Below are 26,054 nucleotides of genomic sequence, written 5' to 3'. Positions count from 1 at the left end.
GGGATGTCAAGGGCAACAGACGAGGCTCTCTCAAGCCCCGAAACCATGGAGAAAGCCATAGTTTTAGCAAGGGAGGAACACTTCTGGGTACTCTGCTGGTTGCGACTGGAGAAGAGGGAAGGAGGAAAGAAACATGACTCTCTCGCAGAGCTGATGCCCAATGTCTTTATTGAGATAATCCAGGGAAACTGGAACAGACGAGAACTTAAGCAATGCATTTTGGAGGCCGAGTAAAGCTCAGGTAAGAGGTGGCAAGTGAGGGGAAAGCAGAGCAAGAAAAGGAAAGCCAGAGGTTTGCTGGGGAGAGAGAGAAGGGCAGCGCAGGCGCCTTCCTCCAGGCGGAGCGGCCGGAGCTGGGCTCCTCTGCAGAGCACAGCCACGCTCTCCGGGCTGTCCGCAGGGCTTTGTTGGAGGCTGCTGGCGCTGGAGCAGGGGCAGTCAATGCACGGGCTTCAGCACAAGAGATTGCCACGTCCCAGAGCCCCGCAGAGCCCCCGGCCCAGCCCTGCCCAGCCATAGCCCCCCAGCCCCAGGGAGCCCCCCGAAGCGATGGGCACGCTGGCAGCGCTGAGAGAGCTGCCCACGGCAGCCGAGGCGCTGGATCCCACGGCTGTGCTCTGCGGGAAGGAGCTGAGGATCGGGCCCGGCAGCGTCACCAGCACTGGCGAGGGCTGGATGGCAACGCTGGAGTCGGCGCAGCGCAGGACGCACGGCTCGTTGCAGCTGTTGGCGAGCGGGGTTGGGCCGCAGGCAGCGGGCAGGCAGGGGCTGTAGCACGACATGTCTGCTGGAGGGAGGAGAGCCTGCGGGACCCAGACAGGGAGCAGAGGCCATGAGCTGCCGGGCCCTGTCAGACGCCCAGCTCCGCGCCTCTGGCAACGGGCACTGCATGGCCAGGGCAGGAAAAAGCCTTCCCTCTCCCCGCACCATCCCACCTCCCAGCAGAGGGGAGCACGGGGCATTTTCCAGCCTGCAGCCCTGCTCAGAAGGACCCCGCACAGCAGGGGAGCAGTCCCCCCCTCCAGCTGCTCTGCTGCCTCTGGGTGCTCCTTTACCAGGGGATTTCACAGCAACCCTCCTGCTTGCTCTCGAAGGCTTGGTGGGGAAGGCCCCCAGAGAGAGTCCTCATGAAGCCCCTTCCCAGAATGCGAATATGGGTGTTGGGTTATTCAGATGGGTTGAGCACAGCCTTGACGCTGTGGCCTTAGGCAGGGAAAGATTTTCTATTGCAGATCAAGAGGATCCCTCTCCTTGGAATCGGCTCTGCACTTCCTGGCCATCAGCCCTTGTACCAGCACCCATTTGTTCACGCAGGCAAGCGCCCTGCCCTTGAGCGCCCTGGGCTTGCCAGGTCAGGCTCCTCTCACCCACCGCTCTCAGGACGGGACATGGCTGAGCCCAACGCAACAGGCTCCTGAGGACAGCAGCCACTACGGAGGAAGACGTGAATGGTGGGACTGGCTCTCCTGAGGGAGCTCCTCAGCCTGCCATTAGTGCAAAAGCAGCATCGCTGAACTGTGGATGTCGCCCAGTCATGGGTTAGACAGTGCTGGCCGTAGGACCTGAGCCTTGGAGAGAACCACGGCTGGCAAAGAGACCAACCAGTGTCCTGATCCACATCCCAGACCATTCACCAAGAACCAGGGAGGCCCTCACCACAAAAAACCTCTTCTGCCAAGCAGGGAGACGAGGCAAAATGAACTGAGACTTACCAACTTCCCGGAGCAGAGGAAGGCACGAGGAGAGGATGGAGGAGCTGGCAGCTGCGCCACTTTTATACTGCGGCCCAGAGCCCCAGGGGAGCTGAAAAATGACCCAAACACGAAGCATGTTGAGAAAGGGCAATTTTGGCTTCTCAGAGCTCGGCTGGAAGATGAAAGACATGCCTCCTCTGCCTGAAATGCTTGGCTCCCTTTTCATCCTGGAAAAATCACTCATGTCACTGTGTTGATAGCAATTGTGGTTGTCCCGCAGACCAACGCTCCTTTGAGGTCCCATTGCGGGTGCTGGTGAAGCCTTGGGGGGCAGATGGAGGCCATGACTGGGTGTTGTGCCTGTCCTGCCCTTCCTGGGCAACATGGCCACTGCTTACTTAGCACTCTGCCTGTGGAGCAAGCCTGAATGGCACTCAGGAGGGTCTCTCTTGGGTGGGCTCTGCCTGGCCCTGAGCAAGACCAGTGCCTGCAGGCTATGGAGATGCTCAGAGCCCAGGCAGGCCCCTGCAGGATGGCTGCTCTGCTGAGGGCACTGGGAACGCCGGGGTGGTTGGGAGGTGATGGTCAAACAAAGCCCTCCTGAGCTCAGGAGGGAAGCCCTCTCCCGAGGAGAAGCAGCGGCTCAGCATGTCCTGGAGAGCGATGAAGGAGCTGCTGACTCATGCCTGAGTGTGAGCCATCACCAAGTGGACCTGTTGGCTTCGGCACACTCTTCCCACAGAAAACAACGCTCCTCTTTGCATCATTGGAGGGTGGCTTGTTCAGGTCACTTGACCCGGAGGGTCCGGCTTGTTTTGCCCAGCTCAGGGACAGATGGGCACCTTCAGGGCCCTTTAATTGCGAGGTGGCAGCAGCAGTCACCAGAAAGTGCTGAGCCACTATGAGAGACGTCAGCTCCACCTCGGGCTGAATCACCCATGGCCTGGCACCAGGGGCTCGGGGGGAAATGGCTTCAGATGTGCAGAGGTGCAGCTTCACATCCGCGTTCCTGCAGACATGCAGCTTCTGGTACAGTGTTGTCAGGACCGTCAGCGTCTTGCCCAAACACTTGGGGACTCCTTGCAACCCTGTCGTGCTCCTGGGTGAAAGAGCAGCCAAAGGAGGACAGCACAGACGTGCCCTGACGCTCGCACTCAGAGCCGTTTCCGGAGCGCAGAGCAGGCGGAGGCAGGCAGCGAGCCCCGTGCCTGGGCTGCTCTCCTCCTTGGCCTGCCCCTGCCCCGCTGCTGGCTGCAGAAGGGGGGGAGCCATTCCTGTGCCACGAGGAGCCCGGCCTTGGCTGTGCCTGAGCAGAGCTGAGGCAGCTGGAGAGGGCGCACGCATCCACCTGCCTCAGCAGCCGTGCGGGATCACCCGAGGGCAGGAAGCGGGCACCACAGGCCCACGCTTGCTCCACGGGAAGCCTTCTGCTTTGAACTGCAGGCACCAGGGGACACGTCCTTCCAGGCCGGGCAAGGACACAGAAAGTGAAAAGCACCCTCAGCCAAATGCCCATGGGTTTGCTCCCCTGCCCCTTTGAGCTGGCAGCCTTGGGGCTGTCGACTCACTTCGGGAATGAGGAGTTTGGGATTGAGAAATGACACATTGCCCTGCAGCAAGACCTTTCCCCCTGCAACCTTTTTAGCCTTGCTTTGAGGCCACCTCTAGGAATGCTCCCAGTGCCCCCCTCGTTCACACAATGGTGCTTCTCGCCATCCCACAAAAGGGTCCTTCTTTGGCCTTCACCTTCCAACCACCTCGGGGGATCTGAGTTCCCTTCTTTCTGTGTCCCTGGTCCAGAAAGGCATCCGGCCGGGCTTGGCTGGTTCCTGAGCCCTTGCGTGGCCCTGCGGGACCTGTGTTCCTCAGCCTCAGCCCTTCCACAGATGAGCCAGGCGAGTGCCCTTCATCAGCAGCGCTCCGCAGCTCTGGGCCAGGCTGAGAGGGGCCCTCACGCTCCCCAGCAAGGATGTGCACAACCCTCACACAGGGCCTGGAGCTCCCGAAACCCTCTCTGGAGGCTGGCGGGGACCTCCGTGGCCGTTGCGTTGAGGAGCAGCATCGGGTGCATCACGGCTGCGGTATCACCCAATGGGGAAATGCAAATCAGACCTTTCGGATGAAAGAGACAATTGTCCATCTCATGGCTGTGCTTTGCAAACCTCAAATTGCTGTTTGTTAACGTGCTTCACAAAGACACACGTGTTCCACGTGTCCCAAGGCACTGGCTCACGGTATAAAAGGCCGTTCTACTCCAGGCCCTTCCATCCACAGCTCTTCTCTTGCTTTCCTCGGAGAACTCGGTACGTCTGAACTCCCTTCTTCTCTTCCTGCTGGGAGGGGGGGACTGCTCCCCTGCTGTGCGGGGTCCTTCTGAGCAGGGCTGCAGGCTGGAAAATGCCCCGTGCTCCCCTCTGCTGGGAGGTGGGATGGTGCGGGGAGAGGGAAGGCTTTTTCCTGCCCTGGCCATGCAGTGCCCGTTGCCAGAGGCGCGGAGCTGGGCGTCTGACAGGGCCCGGCAGCTCATGGCCTCTGCTCCCTGTCTGGGTCCCGCAGGCTCTCCTCCCTCCAGCAGACATGTCGTGCTACAGCCCCTGCCTGCCCGCTGCCTGCGGCCCAACCCCGCTCGCCAACAGCTGCAACGAGCCGTGCGTCCTGCGCTGCGCCGACTCCAGCGTTGCCATCCAGCCCTCGCCAGTGCTGGTGACGCTGCCGGGCCCGATCCTCAGCTCCTTCCCGCAGAGCACAGCCGTGGGATCCAGCGCCTCGGCTGCCGTGGGCAGCTCTCTCAGCGCTGCCAGCGTGCCCATCGCTTCGGGGGGCTCCCTGGGGCTGGGGGGCTATGGCTGGGCAGGGCTGGGCCGGGGGCTCTGCGGGGCTCTGGGACGTGGCAATCTCTTGTGCTGAAGCCCGTGCATTGACTGCCCCTGCTCCAGCGCCAGCAGCCTCCAACAAAGCCCTGCGGACAGCCCGGAGAGCGTGGCTGTGCTCTGCAGAGGAGCCCAGCTCCGGCCGCTCCGCCTGGAGGAAGGCGCCTGCGCTGCCCTTCTCTCTCTCCCCAGCAAACCTCTGGCTTTCCTTTTCTTGCTCTGCTTTCCCCTCACTTGCCACCTCTTACCTGAGCTTTACTCGGCCTCCAAAATGCATTGCTTAAGTTCTCGTCTGTTCCAGTTTCCCTGGATTATCTCAATAAAGACATTGGGCATCAGCTCTGCGAGAGAGTCATCTTTCTTTCCTCCTTCCCTCTTCTCCAGTCGCAACCAGCAGAGTACCCAGAAGTGTTCCTCCCTTGCTAAAACTATGGCTTTCTCCATGGTTTCGGGGCTTGAGAGAGCCTCGTCTGTTGCCCTTGACATCCCATGGCAATGGAGATTGCCATTCCACAAGTGCAACGAGCTGGATGGCTGGGCGCTCCATGGCTGTAGCAAGAACTGCTGTTGCCTGGCAAAGGTAGAGTGCAGCACTCAGAGATCTGGATGGTTGGGAAGTCCCCGAGTGTACCTGGAGAACTTCTGGGCTGAGCAGGCATTTCCTGACAACCTGGAACAGAACTGTTGTGGAACGCACACACAATTGAGGTCAGGATGGAACTGATGGCTAAAGCCAATCGTCTTATGACCCTGTAAGTTATTGTGCCAGGAGAGAGACACTTTGGGCTCTCCTGGACTGCAGTGAGCTGCAACCAGGTCGCTCCCTCTGAATGGGGCACCCCCCAGAGTCCATAAACTCTCAAGGTTACATTCCACTACACGCAGCGTTGACCGAGTCTGAGACTCAGATAGGAGCCAGGCGCACCCAGGCTCTGTCAGGAGTTCAGAAAGCAATAGGGGTCTGTTCTGAATGGTGTCACTTAAGGGGAGGGTCCCCCTTACCCTTGTCACCTTCAGTCTCGATACAAATCATTTTAGCTTGGTTCTACCTTGATTTTCCTTTATGCATTCCATTAGACACAAATTGGTGACCAAGTCTGAGACTAAGCCAAGATCCAGCCACATCCAGGCTCTGTCAGGAGTTTCAAAAGCAGGGGGGATCTGTTCTGAACCTCATGACTCAGCAGCAGGGTCTCCCTCATATCTTTTTGCCTTCAGGCCCTATACCAATCCCCTTTAGCTTGGTTTCACCTCCATTTTCCTCTCTACACTTCATCTATGTAATCAGCAGCAGAGTGAGCCTTGCCATCAAATTCTGTTCAATCATGCCTTATTTATGAACTGCTCTTGCTAACACATTTGATGGTCATTTTTTGAGTGACCCTAAACCCGTCATTTCCCACCACACTCTCCCACATCAAACAGAATAAAAAGCCAGGAGCAGCAGCATCATCATCATCATTTGCAGCAGCAGCGGCAGCAGCAGCAGGAGGGCACTGACGAGGTGGCCGAGTGGTGAAGGCGATGGACTGCTAATCCATTGTGCTCTGCACGCGTGGGTTCGAATCCCATCCTCGTCGGGCAGCTCAGTGTGTGCCCCACATAAGACTTTGTTTTGAGATGACAGTGGCCTGATGAGACCTTGCAAGGTTTTCAAGAGGCTCAGCACACACCTCAACCTCTTCTGGCTGTACCTAGGCAGGAGGAACAAGAAGGGAAACAAGGGAGATCCAGAAACTCACAGGAATCTCACTGCCTCCATGATCCCTGCAATGATGAGAGAGCAAAACCCCTGGGAAGTGTTTTACAAGAACAGGTAGCACAGGAAGGTGCTTGGGATTCGGAAGCCTGGGTGTATGAAGAAGTCTTCCTTACCAAGCTGGTGGTCTTCTACAGGGAGGTGACTGCTGTGTGAACTGATGGTGATATTTGTAGTCGTCAATTTTACAATTGAGTACATTCAGAGTGAAGTATTGTAGAAATCTAGAATGGTTTGGGTTGGAAAGGACCTTAAGATCATGCAGTTCCAATCCCCTGCCATGGGAAGGGAGACCTTCCACTAGAGCATGTTGCTGCAACCCCTATCCAAGCTGGGCTTGAACCCTGCAAGGAATGGGGCAACCACAGCTTCTCTGGGCACCCTATGCCAGCCCCTCAGCACTCTCACAGGGAAGAAGTTCTTCCTTATACCTAACCTGAACTCCCCTGTTTTGGTTTGAACCCATCACCCCCTGTCCTATCACTACAGTCCCTGATGAAGTGTCGCTCCCCTGCATCCTTGTAGCCCCCTTCAGACACTGGACGCTGCTCTGAGGTCTCCACGCTGCCTTCTCTTCTCCAGGCTGAACAGCCCCAGTCTTCTGTGCCTGTCTTTGTACGGGAGGTGCTCCAGCCCCTGATCATCCTTGTGTCCTCCTCTGGACTTGCTCCAAGAGTTCCATGTCCTTCTTATGTTGGGGACACCAGAACTGCACACAGTGCTCCAAGTATCTAACCCTTGCGGAGAGGCAAGAAGACTTTCTGAATTCAGAATATTGGATAGGTTTGAGGTTCAGATTTCAAAACTGTACTCTAGGTTTTGGAATGATGATGAGTTCATAGGAACTGACAAATGCCATCGCAGCAGGGAAATTGTAGTGGGGCAAAAGTTATTAATGTTTCAGTTATCTTTTTCATTAAAAATGCAGTGGGAGCTTGGATTCCTCTCATAGCTGATGGGAGAGGATGAAGAGAGAGCCAGACTCTTCCCAGCAGTACCAACTGGCAGTGCAAGAGGTAAAGGGTACAAATTAAACACATGAAATTCAAGGAAGGAAACCACTGTCTTAGTGTGAGGCAGGTCAAAGAGTGGACCAGGTTGCCCAGAGAGGCTGTGGAGGCTCCATCCTTGGAGATGCTGAAAACCCAACTAGACTACATGCTAAGCAAGCAGCACAAGGTGACTCTGCTGGAGCAGTTGGCTGGCACTAAAGGGTCTCTGGAGGTCCCTTCCACCCCCAGCGATTCTCAGACTCTGTGAACAGGTAAGAGTAATGTCTCCCATCAAAATCTTACTTCAAATGTTGTGTGACAGGAAGTGCTTTACTTGTATTGTCTTTTTCAATCCTATCGCCTGTTGAGCTTTTCTGAAGGCAAGGTGAACAACATCCACTGCTCATGCCTTCTCCATCAGGCTAGTCACCTCCCTGTAGAAGGCTACCAGCTTGGTAAGGAAGACTTCTTCATACACCCAGGCTTCCGAATCCCAAGCACCTTCCTGTGCTACCTGTTCTTGTAAAACACTTCCCAGGGGTTTTGCTCTCTCATCATTGCAGGGATCATGGAGGCAGTGAGATTCCTGTGAGTTTCTGGATCTCCCTTGTTTCCCTTCTTGTTCCTCCTGCCTAGGTACAGCCAGAAGAGGTTGAGGTGTGTGCTGAGCCTCTTGAAAACCTTGCAAGGTCTCATCAGGCCACTGTCATCTCAAAACAAAGTCTTATGTGGGGCACACACTGAGCTGCCCGACGAGGATGGGATTCGAACCCACGCGTGCAGAGCACAATGGATTAGCAGTCCATCGCCTTCACCACTCGGCCACCTCGTCAGTGCCCTCCTGCTGCTGCTGCCGCTGCTGCTGCAAATGATGATGATGATGCTGCTGCTCCTGGCTCTTTATTCTGTTTGATGTGGGAGAGTGTGGTGGGAAATGACGGGTTTAGGGTCACTCAAAAAATGACCATCAAATGTGTTAGCAAGAGCAGTTCATAAATAAGGCATGATTGAACAGAATTTGATGGCAAGGCTCACTCTGCTGCTGATTACATAGATGAAGTGTAGAGAGGAAAATGGAGGTGAAACCAAGCTAAAGGGGATTGGTATAGGGCCTGAAGGCAAAAAGATATGAGGGAGACCCTGCTGCTGAGTCATGAGGTTCAGAACAGATCCCCCCTGCTTTTGAAACTCCTGACAGAGCCTGGATGTGGCTGGATCTTGGCTTAGTCTCAGACTTGGTCACCAATTTGTGTCTAATGGAATGCATAAAGGAAAATCAAGGTAGAACCAAGCTAAAATGATTTGTATCGAGACTGAAGGTGACAAGGGTAAGGGGGACCCTCCCCTTAAGTGACACCATTCAGAACAGACCCCTATTGCTTTCTGAACTCCTGACAGAGCCTGGGTGCGCCTGGCTCCTATCTGAGTCTCAGACTCGGTCAACGCTGCGTGTAGTGGAATGTAACCTTGAGAGTTTATGGACTCTGGGGGGTGCCCCATTCAGAGGGAGCGACCTGGTTGCAGCTCACTGCAGTCCAGGAGAGCCCAAAGTGTCTCTCTCCTGGCACAATAACTTACAGGGTCATAAGACGATTGGCTTTAGCTATCAGTTCCATCCTGACCTCAATTGTGTGTGCGTTCCACAACAGTTCTGTTCCAGGTTGTCAGGAAATGCCTGCTCAGCCCAGAAGTTCTCCGGGTACACTCGGGGACTTCCCAACCATCCAGATCTCTGAGTGCTGCACTCTACCTTTGCCAGGCAACAGCAGTTCTTGCTACAGCCATGGAGCGCCCAGCCATCCAGCTCGTTGCACTTGTGGAATGGCAATCTCCATTGCCATGGGATGTCAAGGGCAACAGACGAGGCTCTCTCAAGCCCCGAAACCATGGAGAAAGCCATAGTTTTAGCAAGGGAGGAACACTTCTGGGTACTCTGCTGGTTGCGACTGGAGAAGAGGGAAGGAGGAAAGAAAGATGACTCTCTCGCAGAGCTGATGCCCAATGTCTTTATTGAGATAATCCAGGGAAACTGGAACAGACGAGAACTTAAGCAATGCATTTTGGAGGCCGAGTAAAGCTCAGGTAAGAGGTGGCAAGTGAGGGGAAAGCAGAGCAAGAAAAGGAAAGCCAGAGGTTTGCTGGGGAGAGAGAGAAGGGCAGCGCAGGCGCCTTCCTCCAGGCGGAGCGGCCGGAGCTGGGCTCCTCTGCAGAGCACAGCCACGCTCTCCGGGCTGTCCGCAGGGCTTTGTTGGAGGCTGCTGGCGCTGGAGCAGGGGCAGTCAATGCACGGGCTTCAGCACAAGAGATTGCCACGTCCCAGAGCCCCGCAGAGCCCCCGGCCCAGCCCTGCCCAGCCATAGCCCCCCAGCCCCAGGGAGCCCCCCGAAGCGATGGGCACGCTGGCAGCGCTGAGAGAGCTGCCCACGGCAGCCGAGGCGCTGGATCCCACGGCTGTGCTCTGCGGGAAGGAGCTGAGGATCGGGCCCGGCAGCGTCACCAGCACTGGCGAGGGCTGGATGGCAACGCTGGAGTCGGCGCAGCGCAGGACGCACGGCTCGTTGCAGCTGTTGGCGAGCGGGGTTGGGCCGCAGGCAGCGGGCAGGCAGGGGCTGTAGCACGACATGTCTGCTGGAGGGAGGAGAGCCTGCGGGACCCAGACAGGGAGCAGAGGCCATGAGCTGCCGGGCCCTGTCAGACGCCCAGCTCCGCGCCTCTGGCAACGGGCACTGCATGGCCAGGGCAGGAAAAAGCCTTCCCTCTCCCCGCACCATCCCACCTCCCAGCAGAGGGGAGCACGGGGCATTTTCCAGCCTGCAGCCCTGCTCAGAAGGACCCCGCACAGCAGGGGAGCAGTCCCCCCCTCCAGCTGCTCTGCTGCCTCTGGGTGCTCCTTTACCAGGGGATTTCACAGCAACCCTCCTGCTTGCTCTCGAAGGCTTGGTGGGGAAGGCCCCCAGAGAGAGTCCTCATGAAGCCCCTTCCCAGAATGCGAATATGGGTGTTGGGTTATTCAGATGGGTTGAGCACAGCCTTGACGCTGTGGCCTTAGGCAGGGAAAGATTTTCTATTGCAGATCAAGAGGATCCCTCTCCTTGGAATCGGCTCTGCACTTCCTGGCCATCAGCCCTTGTACCAGCACCCATTTGTTCACGCAGGCAAGCGCCCTGCCCTTGAGCGCCCTGGGCTTGCCAGGTCAGGCTCCTCTCACCCACCGCTCTCAGGACGGGACATGGCTGAGCCCAACGCAACAGGCTCCTGAGGACAGCAGCCACTACGGAGGAAGACGTGAATGGTGGGACTGGCTCTCCTGAGGGAGCTCCTCAGCCTGCCATTAGTGCAAAAGCAGCATCGCTGAACTGTGGATGTCGCCCAGTCATGGGTTAGACAGTGCTGGCCGTAGGACCTGAGCCTTGGAGAGAACCACGGCTGGCAAAGAGACCAACCAGTGTCCTGATCCACATCCCAGACCATTCACCAAGAACCAGGGAGGCCCTCACCACAAAAAACCTCTTCTGCCAAGCAGGGAGACGAGGCAAAATGAACTGAGACTTACCAACTTCCCGGAGCAGAGGAAGGCACGAGGAGAGGATGGAGGAGCTGGCAGCTGCGCCACTTTTATACTGCGGCCCAGAGCCCCAGGGGAGCTGAAAAATGACCCAAACACGAAGCATGTTGAGAAAGGGCAATTTTGGCTTCTCAGAGCTCGGCTGGAAGATGAAAGACATGCCTCCTCTGCCTGAAATGCTTGGCTCCCTTTTCATCCTGGAAAAATCACTCATGTCACTGTGTTGATAGCAATTGTGGTTGTCCCGCAGACCAACGCTCCTTTGAGGTCCCATTGCGGGTGCTGGTGAAGCCTTGGGGCAGATGGAGGCCATGACTGGGTGTTGTGCCTGTCCTGCCCTTCCTGGGCAACATGGCCACTGCTTACTTAGCACTCTGCCTGTGGAGCAAGCCTGAACGGCACTCAGGAGGGTCTCTCTTGGGTGGGCTCTGCCTGGCCCTGAGCAAGACCAGTGCCTGCAGGCTATGGAGATGCTCAGAGCCCAGGCAGGCCCCTGCAGGATGGCTGCTCTGCTGAGGGCACTGGGAACGCCGGGGTGGTTGGGAGGTGATGGTCAAACAAAGCCCTCCTGAGCTCAGGAGGGAAGCCCTCTCCCGAGGAGAAGCAGCGGCTCAGCATGTCCTGGAGAGCGATGAAGGAGCTGCTGACTCATGCCTGAGTGTGAGCCATCACCAAGTGGACCTGTTGGCTTCGGCACACTCTTCCCACAGAAAACAACGCTCCTCTTTGCATCATTGGAGGGTGGCTTGTTCAGGTCACTTGACCCGGAGGGTCCGGCTTGTTTTGCCCAGCTCAGGGACAGATGGGCACCTTCAGGGCCCTTTAATTGCGAGGTGGCAGCAGCAGTCACCAGAAAGTGCTGAGCCACTATGAGAGACGTCAGCTCCACCTCGGGCTGAATCACCCATGGCCTGGCACCAGGGGCTCGGGGGGAAATGGCTTCAGATGTGCAGAGGTGCAGCTTCACATCCGCGTTCCTGCAGACATGCAGCTTCTGGTACAGTGTTGTCAGGACCGTCAGCGTCTTGCCCAAACACTTGGGGACTCCTTGCAACCCTGTCGTGCTCCTGGGTGAAAGAGCAGCCAAAGGAGGACAGCACAGACGTGCCCTGACGCTCGCACTCAGAGCCGTTTCCGGAGCGCAGAGCAGGCGGAGGCAGGCAGCGAGCCCCGTGCCTGGGCTGCTCTCCTCCTTGGCCTGCCCCTGCCCCGCTGCTGGCTGCAGAAGGGGGGGAGCCATTCCTGTGCCACGAGGAGCCCGGCCTTGGCTGTGCCTGAGCAGAGCTGAGGCAGCTGGAGAGGGCGCACGCATCCACCTGCCTCAGCAGCCGTGCGGGATCACCCGAGGGCAGGAAGCGGGCACCACAGGCCCACGCTTGCTCCACGGGAAGCCTTCTGCTTTGAACTGCAGGCACCAGAGGACACGTCCTTCCAGGCCGGGCAAGGACACAGAAAGTGAAAAGCACCCTCAGCCAAATGCCCATGGGTTTGCTCCCCTGCCCCTTTGAGCTGGCAGCCTTGGGGCTGTCGACTCACTTCGGGAATGAGGAGTTTGGGATTGAGAAATGACACATTGCCCTGCAGCAAGACCTTTCCCCCTGCAACCTTTTTAGCCTTGCTTTGAGGCCACCTCTAGGAATGCTCCCAGTGCCCCCCTCGTTCACACAATGGTGCTTCTCGCCATCCCACAAAAGGGTCCTTCTTTGGCCTTCACCTTCCAGCCACCTCGGGGGATCTGAGTTCCCTTCTTTCTGTGTCCCTGGTCCAGAAAGGCATCCGGCCGGGCTTGGCTGGTTCCTGAGCCCTTGCGTGGCCCTGCGGGACCTGTGTTCCTCAGCCTCAGCCCTTCCACAGATGAGCCAGGCGAGTGCCCTTCATCAGCAGCGCTCCGCAGCTCTGGGCCAGGCTGAGAGGGGCCCTCACGCTCCCCAGCAAGGATGTGCACAACCCTCACACAGGGCCTGGAGCTCCCGAAACCCTCTCTGGAGGCTGGCGGGGACCTCCGTGGCCGTTGCGTTGAGGAGCAGCATCGGATGCATCACGGCTGCGGTATCACCCAATGGGGAAATGCAAATCAGACCTTTCGGATGAAAGAGACAATTGTCCATCTCATGGCTGTGCTTTGCAAACCTCAAATTGCTGTTTGTTAACGTGCTTCACAAAGACACACGTGTTCCACGTGTCCCAAGGCGCTGGCTCACGGTATAAAAGGCCGTTCTACTCCAGGCCCTTCCATCCACAGCTCTTCTCTTGCTTTCCTCGGAGAACTCGGTACGTCTGAACTCCCTTCTTCTCTTCCTGCTGGGAGGGGGGGACTGCTCCCCTGCTGTGCGGGGTCCTTCTGAGCAGGGCTGCAGGCTGGAAAATGCCCCGTGCTCCCCTCTGCTGGGAGGTGGGATGGTGCGGGGAGAGGGAAGGCTTTTTCCTGCCCTGGCCATGCAGTGCCCGTTGCCAGAGGCGCGGAGCTGGGCGTCTGACAGGGCCCGGCAGCTCATGGCCTCTGCTCCCTGTCTGGGTCCCGCAGGCTCTCCTCCCTCCAGCAGACATGTCGTGCTACAGCCCCTGCCTGCCCGCTGCCTGCGGCCCAACCCCGCTCGCCAACAGCTGCAACGAGCCGTGCGTCCTGCGCTGCGCCGACTCCAGCGTTGCCATCCAGCCCTCGCCAGTGCTGGTGACGCTGCCGGGCCCGATCCTCAGCTCCTTCCCGCAGAGCACAGCCGTGGGATCCAGCGCCTCGGCTGCCGTGGGCAGCTCTCTCAGCGCTGCCAGCGTGCCCATCGCTTCGGGGGGCTCCCTGGGGCTGGGGGGCTATGGCTGGGCAGGGCTGGGCCGGGGGCTCTGCGGGGCTCTGGGACGTGGCAATCTCTTGTGCTGAAGCCCGTGCATTGACTGCCCCTGCTCCAGCGCCAGCAGCCTCCAACAAAGCCCTGCGGACAGCCCGGAGAGCGTGGCTGTGCTCTGCAGAGGAGCCCAGCTCCGGCCGCTCCGCCTGGAGGAAGGCGCCTGCGCTGCCCTTCTCTCTCTCCCCAACAAACCTCTGGCTTTCCTTTTCTTGCTCTGCTTTCCCCTCACTTGCCACCTCTTACCTGAGCTTTACTCGGCCTCCAAAATGCATTGCTTAAGTTCTCGTCTGTTCCAGTTTCCCTGGATTATCTCAATAAAGACATTGGGCATCAGCTCTGCGAGAGAGTCATCTTTCTTTCCTCCTTCCCTCTTCTCCAGTCGCAACCAGCAGAGTACCCAGAAGTGTTCCTCCCTTGCTAAAACTATGGCTTTCTCCATGGTTTCGGGGCTTGAGAGAGCCTCATCTGTTGCCCTTGACATCCCATGGCAATGGAGATTGCCTTTCCACAAGTGCAACGAGCTGGATGGCTGGGCGCTCCATGGCTGTAGCAAGAACTGCTGTTGCCTGGCAAAGGTAGAGTGCAGCACTCAGAGATCTGGATGGTTGGGAAGTCCCCGAGTGTACCCGGAGAACTTCTGGGCTGAGCAGGCATTTCCTGACAACCTGGAACAGAACTGTTGTGGAACGCACACACAATTGAGGTCAGGATGGAACTGATGGCTAAAGCCAATCGTCTTATGACCCTGTAAGTTATTGTGCCAGGAGAGAGACACTTTGGGCTCTCCTGGACTGCAGTGAGCTGCAACCAGGTCGCTCCCTCTGAATGGGGCACCCCCCAGAGTCCATAAACTCTCAAGGTTACATTCCACTACACGCAGCGTTGACCGAGTCTGAGACTCAGATAGGAGCCAGGCGCACCCAGGCTCTGTCAGGAGTTCAGAAAGCAATAGGGGTCCGTTCTGAACCTCATGACTCAGCAGCAGGGTCTCCCTCATATCTTTATGCCTTCAGGCCCTATACCAATCCCCTTTAGCTTGGTTTCACCTCCATTTTCCTCTCTACACTTCATCTATGTAATCAGCAGCAGAGTGAGCCTTGCCATCAAATTCTGTTCAATCATGCCTTATTTATGAACTGCTCTTGCTAACACCTTTGATGGTCATTTTTTGAGTGACCCTAAACCCGTCATTTTCCACCACACTCTCCCACATCAAACAGAATAAAAAGCCAGGAGCAGCAGCATCATCATCATCATTTGCAGCAGCAGCGGCAGCAGCAGCAGGAGGGCACTGACGAGGTGGCCGAGTGGTGAAGGCGATGGACTGCTAATCCATTGTGCTCTGCACGCGTGGGTTCAAATCCCATCCTCGTCGGGGAGCTCAGTGTGTGCCCCACATAAGACTTTGTTTTGAGATGACAGTGGCCTGATGAGACCTTGCAAGGTTTTCAAGAGGCTCAGCACACACCTCAACCTCTTCTGGCTGCACCTAGGCAGGAGGAACAAGAAGGGAAACAAGGGAGATCCAGAAACTCACAGGAATCTCACTGCCTCCATGATCCCTGCAATGATGAGAGAGCAAAACCCCTGGGAAGTGTTTTACAAGAACAGGTAGCACAGGAAGGTGCTTGGGATTCGGAAGCCTGGGTGTATGAAGAAGTCTTCCTTACCAAGCTGGTAGCCTTCTACAGGGAGGTGACTAGCCTGATGGAGAAGGCATGAGCAGTGGATGTTGTTCACCTTGCCTTCAGAAAAGCTCAACAGGCGATAGGATTGAAAAAGCACTTCCTGTCACACAACATTTGAAGTAAGATTTTGATGGGAGACATTACTCTTACCTGTTCACAGAGTCTGAGAATCGCTGGGGGTGGAAGGGACCTCCAGAGACCCTTTAGTGCCAGCCAACTGCTCCAGCAGAGTCACCTTGAGCTGCTTGCTTAGCATGTAGTCTAGTTGGGTTTTCAGCATCTCCAAGGATGGAGCCTCCACAGCCTCTCTGGGCAACCTGGTCCACTCTTTGACCTGCCTCACACTAAGACAGTGGTTTCCTTCCTTGAATTTCATGTGTTTAATTTGTACCCTTTACCTCTTGCACTGCCAGTTGGTACTGCTGGGAAGAGTCTGGCTCTCTCTTCATCCTCTCCCATCAGCTATGAGAGGAATCCAAGCTCCCACTGCATTTTTAATGAAAAAGATAACTGAAACATTAATAACTTTTGCCCCACTACAATTTCCCTGCTGCGATGGCATTTGTCAGTTCCTATGAACTCATCATCATTCCAAAACCTAGAGTACAGTTTTGAAATCTGAACCTCAAACCTATCCAATATTCTGAATTCAGAAAGTCTTCTTGCCTCTCCGCAAGGGTTAGATACTTGGAGCACTGTGTGCAGTTCTGGTGTCCCCAACATAAGAAGGACATGGAACTCTTGGAGCAAGTCCAGAGGAGGACACAAGGATGATCAGGGGCTGGAGCACCTCCCGTACAAAGACAGGCACAGAAGACTGGGGCTGTTCAGCCTGGAGAAGAGAAAGCAGCGTGGAGACCTCAGAGCAGCGTCCAGTGTCTGAAGGGGGCTACAAGGATGCTGGGGAGCGACTCTTCATCAGGGACTGTAGTGATAGGACAGGGGGTGATGGGTTCAAACCAAAACAGGGGAGTTCAGGTTAGGTATAAGGAAGAACTTCTTCCCTGTGAGAGTGCTGAGGCACTGGCACAGGGTGCCCAGAGAAGCTGTGGTTGCCCCATTCCTTGCAGGGTTCAAGCCCAGCTTGGATAGGGGTTGCAGCAACATGCTCTAGTGGAAGGTCTCCCTGCCCATGGCAGGGGATTGGAACTGCATGATCTTAAGGTCCTTTCCAACCCAAACCATTCTAGATTTCTACAATACTTCACTCTGAATGTACTCAATTGTAAAATTGACGACTACAAATATCACCATCAGTTCACACAGCAGTCACCTCCCTGTAGAAGACCACCAGCTTGGTAAGGAAGACTTCTTCATACACCCAGGCTTCCGAATCCCAAGCACCTTCCTGTGCTACCTGTTCTTGTAAAACACTTCCCAGGGGTTTTGCTCTCTCATCATTGCAGGGATCATGGAGGCAGTGAGATTCCTGTGAGTTTCTGGATCTCCCTTGTTTCCCTTCTTGTTCCTCCTGCCTAGGTACAGCCAGAAGAGGTTGAGGTGTGTGCTGAGCCTCTTGAAAACCTTGCAAGGTCTCATCAGGCCACTGTCATCTCAAAACAAAGTCTTATGTGGGGCACACACTGAGCTGCCCGACGAGGATGGGATTCGAACCCACGCGTGCAGAGCACAATGGATTAGCAGTCCATCGCCTTCACCACTCGGCCACCTCGTCAGTGCCCTCCTGCTGCTGCTGCCGCTGCTGCTGCAAATGATGATGATGATGATGCTGCTCCTGGCTTTTTATTCTGTTTGATGTGGGAGAGTGTGGTGGAAAATGACGGGTTTAGGGTCACTCAAAAAATGACCATCAAAGGTGTTAGCAAGAGCAGTTCATAAATAAGGCATGATTGAACAGAATTTGATGGCAAGGCTCACTCTGCTGCTGATTACATAGATGAAGTGTAGAGAGGAAAATGGAGGTGAAACCAAGCTAAAGGGGATTGGTATAGGGCCTGAAGGCAAAAAGATATGAGGGAGACCCTGCTGCTGAGTCATGAGGTTCAGAACAGATCCCCCCTGCTTTTGAAACTCCTGACAGAGCCTGGATGTGGCTGGATCTTGGCTTAGTCTCAGACTTGGTCACCAATTTGTGTCTAATGGAATGCATAAAGGAAAATCAAGGTAGAACCAAGCTAAAATGATTTGTATCGAGACTGAAGGTGACAAGGGTAAGGGGGACCCTCCCCTTAAGTGACACCATTCAGAACAGACCCCTATTGCTTTCTGAACTCCTGACGGAGCCTGGGTGCGCCTGGCTCCTATCTGAGTCTCAGACTCGGTCAACGCTGCGTGTAGTGGAATGTAACCTTGAGAGTTTATGGACTCTGGGGGGTGCCCCATTCAGAGGGAGCGACCTGGTTGCAGCTCACTGCAGTCCAGGAGAGCCCAAAGTGTCTCTCTCCTGGCACAATAACTTACAGGGTCATAAGACGATTGGCTTTAGCCATCAGTTCCATCCTGACCTCAATTGTGTGTGCGTTCCACAACAGTTCTGTTCCAGGTTGTCAGGAAATGCCTGCTCAGCCCAGAAGTTCTCCGGGTACACTCGGGGACTTCCCAACCATCCAGATCTCTGAGTGCTGCACTCTACCTTTGCCAGGCAACAGCAGTTCTTGCTACAGCCATGGAGCGCCCAGCCATCCAGCTCGTTGCACTTGTGGAAAGGCAATCTCCATTGCCATGGGATGTCAAGGGCAACAGACGAGGCTCTCTCAAGCCCCGAAACCATGGAGAAAGCCATAGTTTTAGCAAGGGAGGAACACTTCTGGGTACTCTGCTGGTTGCGACTGGAGAAGAGGGAAGGAGGAAAGAAAGATGACTCTCTCGCAGAGCTGATGCCCAATGTCTTTATTGAGATAATCCAGGGAAACTGGAACAGACGAGAACTTAAGCAATGCATTTTGGAGGCCGAGTAAAGCTCAGGTAAGAGGTGGCAAGTGAGGGGAAAGCAGAGCAAGAAAAGGAAAGCCAGAGGTTTGCTGGGGAGAGAGAGAGAAGGGCAGCGCAGGCACCTTCCTCCAGGCGGAGCGGCCAGAGCTGGGCTCCTCTGCAGAGCACAGCCACGCTCTCCGGGCTGTCCGCAGGGCTTTGTTGGAGGCTGCTGGCGCTGGAGCAGGGGCAGGCAATGCACGGGCTTCAGCACAAGAGATTGCCACGTCCCAGAGCCCCGCAGAGCCCCCGGCCCAGCCCTGCCCAGCCATAGCCCCCCAGCCCCAGGGAGCCCCCCGAAGCGATGGGCACGCTGGCAGCGCTGAGAGAGCTGCCCACGGCAGCCGAGGCGCTGGATCCCACGGCTGTGCTCTGCGGGAAGGAGCTGAGGATCGGGCCCGGCAGCGTCACCAGCACTGGCGAGGGCTGGATGGCAACGCTGGAGTCGGCGCAGCGCAGGACGCACGGCTCGTTGCAGCTGTTGGCGAGCGGGGTTGGGCCGCAGGCAGCGGGCAGGCAGGGGCTGTAGCACAACATGTCTGCTGGAGGGAGGAGAGCCTGCGGGACCCAGACAGGGAGCAGAGGCCATGAGCTGCCGGGCCCTGTCAGACGCCCAGCTCCGCGCCTCTGGCAACGGGCACTGCATGGCCAGGGCAGAAAAAAGCCTTCCCTCTCCCCGCACCATCCCACCTCCCAGCAGAGGGGAGCACGGGGCATTTTCCAGCCTGCAGCCCTGCTCAGAAGGACCCCGCACAGCAGGGGAGCAGTCCCCCTCGTCCCAGCAGGAAGAGAAGAAGGGAGTTCAGACGTACCGAGTTCTCCGAGGAAAGCAAGAGAAGAGCTGTGGATGGAAGGGCCTGGAGTAGAACGGCCTTTTATACCGTGAGCCAGCGCCTTGGGACACGTGGAACACGTGTGTCTTTGTGAAGCACGTTAACAAACAGCAATTTGAGGTTTGCAAAGCACAGCCATGAGATGGACAATTGTCTCTTTCATCCGAAAGGTCTGATTTGCATTTCCCCATTGGGTGATACCGCAGCCGTGATGCACCCGATGCTGCTCCTCAACGCAACGGCCACGGAGGTCCCCGCCAGCCTCCAGAGAGGGTTTCGGGAGCTCCAGGCCCTGTGTGAGGGTTGTGCACATCCTTGCTGGGGAGCGTGAGGGCCCCTCTCAGCCTGGCCCAGAGCTGCGGAGCGCTGCTGATGAAGGGCACTCGCCTGGCTCATCTGTGGAAGGGCTGAGGCTGAGGAACACAGGTCCCGCAGGGCCACGCAAGGGCTCAGGAACCAGCCAAGCCCGGCCGGATGCCTTTCTGGACCAGGGACACAGAAAGAAGGGAACTCAGATCCCCCGAGGTGGCTGGAAGGTGAAGGCCAAAGAAGGACCCTTTTGTGGGATGGCGAGAAGCACCATTGTGTGAACGAGGGGGGCACTGGGAGCATTCCTAGAGGTGGCCTCAAAGCAAGGCTAAAAAGGTTGCAGGGGGAAAGGTCTTGCTGCAGGGCAATGTGTCATTTCTCAATCCCAAACTCCTCATTCCCGAAGTGAGTCGACAGCCCCAAGGCTGCCAGCTCAAAGGGGCAGGGGAGCAAACCCATGGGCATTTGGCTGAGGGTGCTTTTCACTTTCTGTGTCCTTGCCCGGCCTGGAAGGACGTGTCCCCTGGTGCCTGCAGTTCAAAGCAGAAGGCTTCCCGTGGAGCAAGCGTGGGCCTGTGGTGCCCGCTTCCTGCCCTCGGGTGATCCCGCACGGCTGCTGAGGCAGGTGGATGCGTGCGCCCTCTCCAGCTGCCTCAGCTCTGCTCAGGCACAGCCAAGGCCGGGCTCCTCGTGGCACAGGAATGGCTCCCCCCCTTCTGCAGCCAGCAGCGGGGCAGGGGCAGGCCAAGGAGGAGAGCAGCCCAGGCACGGGGCTCGCTGCCTGCCTCCGCCTGCTCTGCGCTCCGGAAACGGCTCTGAGTGCGAGCGTCAGGGCACGTCTGTGCTGTCCTCCTTTGGCTGCTCTTTCACCCAGGAGCACGACAGGGTTGCAAGGAGTCCCCAAGTGTTTGGGCAAGACGCTGACGGTCCTGACAACACTGTACCAGAAGCTGCATGTCTGCAGGAACGCGGATGTGAAGCTGCACCTCTGCACATCTGAAGCCATTTCCCCCCGAGCCCCTGGTGCCAGGCCATGGGTGATTCAGCCCGAGGTGGAGCTGACGTCTCTCATAGTGGCTCAGCACTTTCTGGTGACTGCTGCTGCCACCTCGCAATTAAAGGGCCCTGAAGGTGCCCATCTGTCCCTGAGCTGGGCAAAACAAGCCGGACCCTCCGGGTCAAGTGACCTGAACAAGCCACCCTCCAATGATGCAAAGAGGAGCGTTGTTTTCTGTGGGAAGAGTGTGCCGAAGCCAACAGGTCCACTTGGTGATGGCTCACACTCAGGCATGAGTCAGCAGCTCCTTCATCGCTCTCCAGGACATGCTGAGCCGCTGCTTCTCCTCGGGAGAGGGCTTCCCTCCTGAGCTCAGGAGGGCTTTGTTTGACCATCATCTCCCAACCACCCCGGCGTTCCCAGTGCCCTCAGCAGAGCAGCCATCCTGCAGGGGCCTGCCTGGGCTCTGAGCATCTCCATAGCCTGCAGGCACTGGTCTTGCTCAGGGCCAGGCAGAGCCCACCCAAGAGAGACCCTCCTGAGTGCCGTTCAGGCTTGCTCCACAGGCAGAGTGCTAAGTAAGCAGTGGCCATGTTGCCCAGGAAGGGCAGGACAGGCACAACACCCAGTCATGGCCTCCATCTGCCCCAAGGCTTCACCAGCACCCGCAATGGGACCTCAAAGGAGCGTTGGTCTGCGGGACAACCACAATTGCTATCAACACAGTGACATGAGTGATTTTTCCAGGATGAAAAGGGAGCCAAGCATTTCAGGCAGAGGAGGCATGTCTTTCATCTTCCAGCCGAGCTCTGAGAAGCCAAAATTGCCCTTTCTCAACATGCTTCGTGTTTGGGTCATTTTTCAGCTCCCCTGGGGCTCTGGGCCGCAGTATAAAAGTGGCGCAGCTGCCAGCTCCTCCATCCTCTCCTCGTGCCTTCCTCTGCTCCGGGAAGTTGGTAAGTCTCAGTTCATTTTGCCTCGTCTCCCTGCTTGGCAGAAGAGGTTTTTTGTGGTGAGGGCCTCCCTGGTTCTTGGTGAATGGTCTAGGATGTGGATCAGGACACTGGTTGGTCTCTTTGCCAGCCGTGGTTCTCTCCAAGGCTCAGGTCCTACGGCCAGCACTGTCTAACCCATGACTGGGTGACATCCACAGTTCAGCGATGCTGCTTTTGCACTAATGGCAGGCTGAGGAGCTCCCTCAGGAGAGCCAGTCCCACCATTCACGTCTTCCTCCGTAGTGGCTGCTGTCCTCAGGAGCCTGTTGCGTTGGGCTCAGCCATGGCCCCTCCTGAGAGCGGTGGGTGAGAGGAGCCTGACCTGGCAAGCCCAGGGCGCTCAAGGGCAGGGCGCTTGCCTGCGTGAACAAATGGGTGCTGGTACAAGGGCTGATGGCCAGGAAGTGCAGAGCCGATTCCAAAGAGAGGGATCCTCTTGATCTGCAATAGAAAATCTTTCCCTGCCAAAGGCCACAGCGTCAAGGCTGTGCTCAACCCATCTGAAAAACCCAACACCCATATTCGCATTCTGGGAAGGGGCTTCATGAGGACTCTCTCTGGGGGCCTTCCCCACCAAGCCTTCGAGAGCAAGCAGGAGGGTTGCTGTGAAATCCCCTGGTAAAGGAGCACCCAGAGGCAGCAGAGCAGCTGGAGGGGGGGACTGCTCCCCTGCTGTGCGGGGTCCTTCTGAGCAGGGCTGCAGGCTGGAAAATGCCCCGTGCTCCCCTCTGCTGGGAGGTGGGATGGTGCGGGGAGAGGGAAGGCTTTTTCCTGCCCTGGCCATGCAGTGCCCGTTGCCAGAGGCGCGGAGCTGGGCGTCTGACAGGGCCCGGCAGCTCATGGCCTCTGCTCCCTGTCTGGGTCCCGCAGGCTCTCCTCCCTCCAGCAGACATGTCGTGCTACAGCCCCTGCCTGCCCGCTGCCTGCGGCCCAACCCCGCTCGCCAACAGCTGCAACGAGCCGTGCGTCCTGCGCTGCGCCGACTCCAGCGTTGCCATCCAGCCCTCGCCAGTGCTGGTGACGCTGCCGGGCCCGATCCTCAGCTCCTTCCCGCAGAGCACAGCCGTGGGATCCAGCGCCTCGGCTGCCGTGGGCAGCTCTCTCAGCGCTGCCAGCGTGCCCATCGCTTCGGGGGGCTCCCTGGGGCTGGGGGGCTATGGCTGGGCAGGGCTGGGCCGGGGGCTCTGCGGGGCTCTGGGACGTGGCAATCTCTTGTGCTGAAGCCCGTGCATTGCCTGCCCCTGCTCCAGCGCCAGCAGCCTCCAACAAAGCCCTGCGGACAGCCCGGAGAGCGTGGCTGTGCTCTGCAGAGGAGCCCAGCTCTGGCCGCTCCGCCTGGAGGAAGGTGCCTGCGCTGCCCTTCTCTCTCTCTCCCCAGCAAACCTCTGGCTTTCCTTTTCTTGCTCTGCTTTCCCCTCACTTGCCACCTCTTACCTGAGCTTTACTCGGCCTCCAAAATGCATTGCTTAAGTTCTCGTCTGTTCCAGTTTCCCTGGATTATCTCAATAAAGACATCGGGCATCAGCTCTGCGAGAGAGTCATCTTTCTTTCCTCCTTCCCTCTTCTCCAGTCGCAACCAGCAGAGTACCCAGAAGTGTTCCTCCCTTGCTAAAACTATGGCTTTCTCCATGGTTTCAGGGCTTGAGAGAGCCTCGTCTGTTGCCAAATACTGATCTCTCATTTTTCCCGTGACTCACTGTCCAGAACAAAGGGGATTTGGAGGAGATAAAACAGTGTCTTCAGGATCTTTCTAAACAAAGTTTGACATCATGTCCCCAGCCAGATCTCCCCGTGTCCTCCTCCAACGCAAATTCCTATTCCAAAAAGCCACTCAGGTGCCCCTGGGACAGCGTTGGTGGGAGTGGGCCTCCACCTTGGAGGCTCACCCATGGGCTACTCCGTGCCCCCACCAGGTCCACATCGACCGGGCTCTGTGCCCTCATACCCCAGGGATGGATTTGGGAAGCAGCCCAGCACTCCCAGCCCAGGGAGGTGGATGGGGCTGTAGGCAAGGTCCTGACAGAAAACGGGAGCAGAGACAACAGCCTGGTACCTGTAGGTGCTCTCCAGATGATCCACATCCTCCTTGTGGTGCTGCTAGAGCTTCTGCAGCCTTAGGTTGCAGTGAGTCTGCTCCTTCTTCAGAATCTGGACCTGTTGGGCACCCAGAGAGGTCTTTGTGCTGCCACAGGGACAGAGCTCCCGCAGCAGCGCTTAGTGTCTTGTTGACATCTCTGGACAGGGACGTTTCTCCTCTCTCCCATGTCCCCCTGATGCTATCTGGAGCAGACGTGGTCCCTTCTCCTTCCCCTGGGTCACCCGTGGTCCCCATCCAGTTGGCAATGGGGCTCACCTCTCTGTCCAGCTCTGCCCAGCTCTGCCACACGGGACTGGGCCCTGAGCAGCTCTGCATGAGAGCCTGATGCATCCTTGTGGAGCTGGGCTGCCTTCATGCTCCCATCAGGAAACACATCCAGGTCTGCCTGAGCGGTTGAAGAGACAAGATTGAGGCCCTTTGGAGTCAGTGGCTTTGTGGTGTGGCCATCAGCCCCCACAGGAAGGCACAAGACTCAGCTGCAGCTCTGGAGCAGCCTAGAAATGTGCCGTGGGTGCAAGCAGCCTGCAGGGACACAGGGATGCTCTCAGGGAGCTACAGCACTGCAGAGAACATCTCCTTCAGCCTGGGAATGGCAATCCACCCCCAGCCTGCTGCCGCCTCTCCTCTACCCTTCTCCAGCCCAAGCCCATTGCTGCCCCTGGGTCCATCCTCCCCAGGCTGACACCCAGCAAGCAGCCCCTACCCCAGACACAAGCATGCTGGGCTCTTCCTTCTCGAGGGACAGACTCAAGGATAAGACCATGAGTCCTCTGGGAGACAGCATGTGTCCTGCCACCAGGCCAGGCACGGAGGCCCAGCTACATGAGAAATGCAAGGCTTCAAAGACCAAGCCAGAGCTGCCCTCTCTGTCAAAGCCTTGAATTCCCCTTCAGTTCTCTAGCAACAATCTCAGAGCATCTTCAATAACATACTGGAGAAAGGCAGCTGAAGAAAAAGTCCTTTATCAGCTGGAGCCTCTCTTGTCTCATTAATATAAGTGTATAAACCAATGTCTGGGGAACTATGTGGCATCTTTGGGCTCTCCACACACTTGGCTTCCATGAACACGGGCTCCCAGAGAGGCAAAGCGGGGCACATCCTTCCTCCTGCCGAGGGAGCATGGACAGAGCTGGATGATGGTGGGTCGGTGGGCAGGGCTCACCATCACTGCCCTTGATCCTGCACCTCTCAGGGGCACAGCCCCAGCACCTACCTGAGTGAGCACAGCAGGGCCTGGCATCTTCTGCTCTCGTGGGAACACGGCTGTGGGGATTCAACATTGAACAAGTCCATGATTCAGACATGGCAAAGGGAACCATCCCCGCCCAGAAGGATGAGGGCCTGTGTCTCCTGGGCAGAGCAAGAAGGGTCCTGCTCCCTCCCTCCAGCAGCTGCTGATGGGGACGGAGGCTCAGACAGGCTCGTCCCCATCTGCACCCCAACCCCACCCCATGCACAACGCTGGGACTCTGCTCTGTGTCAGGAGAACCGGATCCCTGCATGCCAGGGAGGAGAAACATCAGAGATGAGCGTGTGTTGGAAACTCCTCACCACTCACTTCGGCTCCTGGTTTTCCTCATTTTGTGGGGTGGAAGAATACCTGCCCAATCCCCCCATATCTCATTCCTTAGCTGAGATCCTGCTGCCTCTGGGAGAAGCATCAGGAAAACCCCAGGCCATTCCTTTGGGTGAGGGTCTTTCCTGCAACACTTCACCTGAAGCTCACCCACCAGCACGTGCCCCCTGGGCTTTGCTCTCTCTCATCCAGGGCACCTGGAAGCCCTTCTCTCAACACAGCCACTGCCCTGCCGCATCTTCCCCACCCCACAAGGGTGCCAGAGAGGGTTTACCTCTTCAGCCAAAGCTCACCCTTCACCCTGGATATCTCACTGCTGACTTGCATGGGGCGATATCAGGAGCAATCCTGGCCCAGCTCAGCCCCAGCCCTTGGGACATCCAGGCTCTCTCCTGAAACTTGGGCTCACCTCTGCAGCTTCCGTGTTCTCTGCACAGCGCCTGCTGAAGAAATCATCCCCCAGAACGGCCCTGTGCTACAAGCAGGGGTCAGCAGCACCACACGTGAGGGTGCCCTGGGGACCTCCAGGCCAGGCTGCGGGAGGTGGGGGGGGGCAGCCGGTGCAACGCAGAAACGCTGAAAGAGCTCAAACAGCAGTGGGATAAAAGTCAGTAGTGCTGGGACTGCTGGATTTAAACAAGGAACTGTTGCAAGGGAGATTTACACGAGATGCACCCCGCTGGGGGCACCCAGCCTTTGCTGGGAACTTCTGTTAGCCCTTAGGCAGAAGCTCTTCCCTGGGAGGGTGCTGAGGCGCTGGCACAGGGTGCCCAGAGAAGCTGTGGCTGCCCCATCCCTGGCAGTGTTCAAGGCCAGGCTGGCCTTGGGCAGCCCAGAGGGATCTCCCGGTGGGAGAGGCTGTGTCTGAAACGCACTCACTTCTCACTGCCCTGCGAGCTGGTGC

The 26,054-nt window shown here is 57.2% G+C and overlaps 6 protein-coding genes across 6 annotated transcripts; 3 read left to right on the top strand and 3 right to left on the bottom strand.

The window, feature by feature from the left end:
- Positions 1–452: 452 nt before the first annotated feature.
- On the bottom strand, positions 453–782 carry LOC308226912 (uncharacterized protein; the record flags this gene model as incomplete). Its single annotated transcript, XM_080629051.1, has 1 exon — positions 453–782. One exon carries the CDS (start codon positions 780–782, stop codon positions 453–455), a length of 330 nt encoding a protein of 109 aa, XP_080485177.1.
- A 3,489-nt stretch (positions 783–4,271) lies between these two features.
- Positions 4,272–4,601, top strand: LOC308226963 (uncharacterized protein; the record flags this gene model as incomplete). The annotated part of the gene is made up of 1 exon (XM_080629177.1): positions 4,272–4,601. One exon carries the CDS (start codon positions 4,272–4,274, stop codon positions 4,599–4,601), a length of 330 nt encoding a protein of 109 aa, XP_080485303.1.
- Positions 4,602–9,608: 5,007 nt separating this feature from the next.
- On the bottom strand, positions 9,609–9,938 carry LOC308227030 (uncharacterized protein; the record flags this gene model as incomplete). The annotated part of the gene is made up of 1 exon (XM_080629295.1): positions 9,609–9,938. One exon carries the CDS (start codon positions 9,936–9,938, stop codon positions 9,609–9,611), a length of 330 nt encoding a protein of 109 aa, XP_080485421.1.
- A 3,487-nt stretch (positions 9,939–13,425) lies between these two features.
- On the top strand, positions 13,426–13,755 carry LOC308227100 (uncharacterized protein; the record flags this gene model as incomplete). Its single annotated transcript, XM_080629397.1, has 1 exon — positions 13,426–13,755. The coding sequence occupies one exon, from the start codon at positions 13,426–13,428 to the stop codon at positions 13,753–13,755; it is 330 nt and encodes a 109-aa protein (XP_080485523.1).
- A 4,794-nt stretch (positions 13,756–18,549) lies between these two features.
- LOC308227119 (uncharacterized protein) lies at positions 18,550–18,879 on the bottom strand (the record flags this gene model as incomplete). The annotated part of the gene is made up of 1 exon (XM_080629439.1): positions 18,550–18,879. The coding sequence occupies one exon, from the start codon at positions 18,877–18,879 to the stop codon at positions 18,550–18,552; it is 330 nt and encodes a 109-aa protein (XP_080485565.1).
- A 3,488-nt stretch (positions 18,880–22,367) lies between these two features.
- On the top strand, positions 22,368–22,697 carry LOC308227192 (uncharacterized protein; the record flags this gene model as incomplete). The annotated part of the gene is made up of 1 exon (XM_080629577.1): positions 22,368–22,697. The coding sequence occupies one exon, from the start codon at positions 22,368–22,370 to the stop codon at positions 22,695–22,697; it is 330 nt and encodes a 109-aa protein (XP_080485703.1).
- Positions 22,698–26,054: the final 3,357 nt, after the last annotated feature.

This window comes from Psittacula echo (assembly GCF_963264785.1).
Source record: "Psittacula echo genome assembly, chromosome: 14".
Taxonomy (NCBI): Eukaryota; Metazoa; Chordata; class Aves; order Psittaciformes; family Psittacidae; genus Psittacula; species Psittacula echo.
Note: the sequence above shows the minus strand (reverse complement) of the source record. Positions and strands in the feature narration are given on the sequence as shown.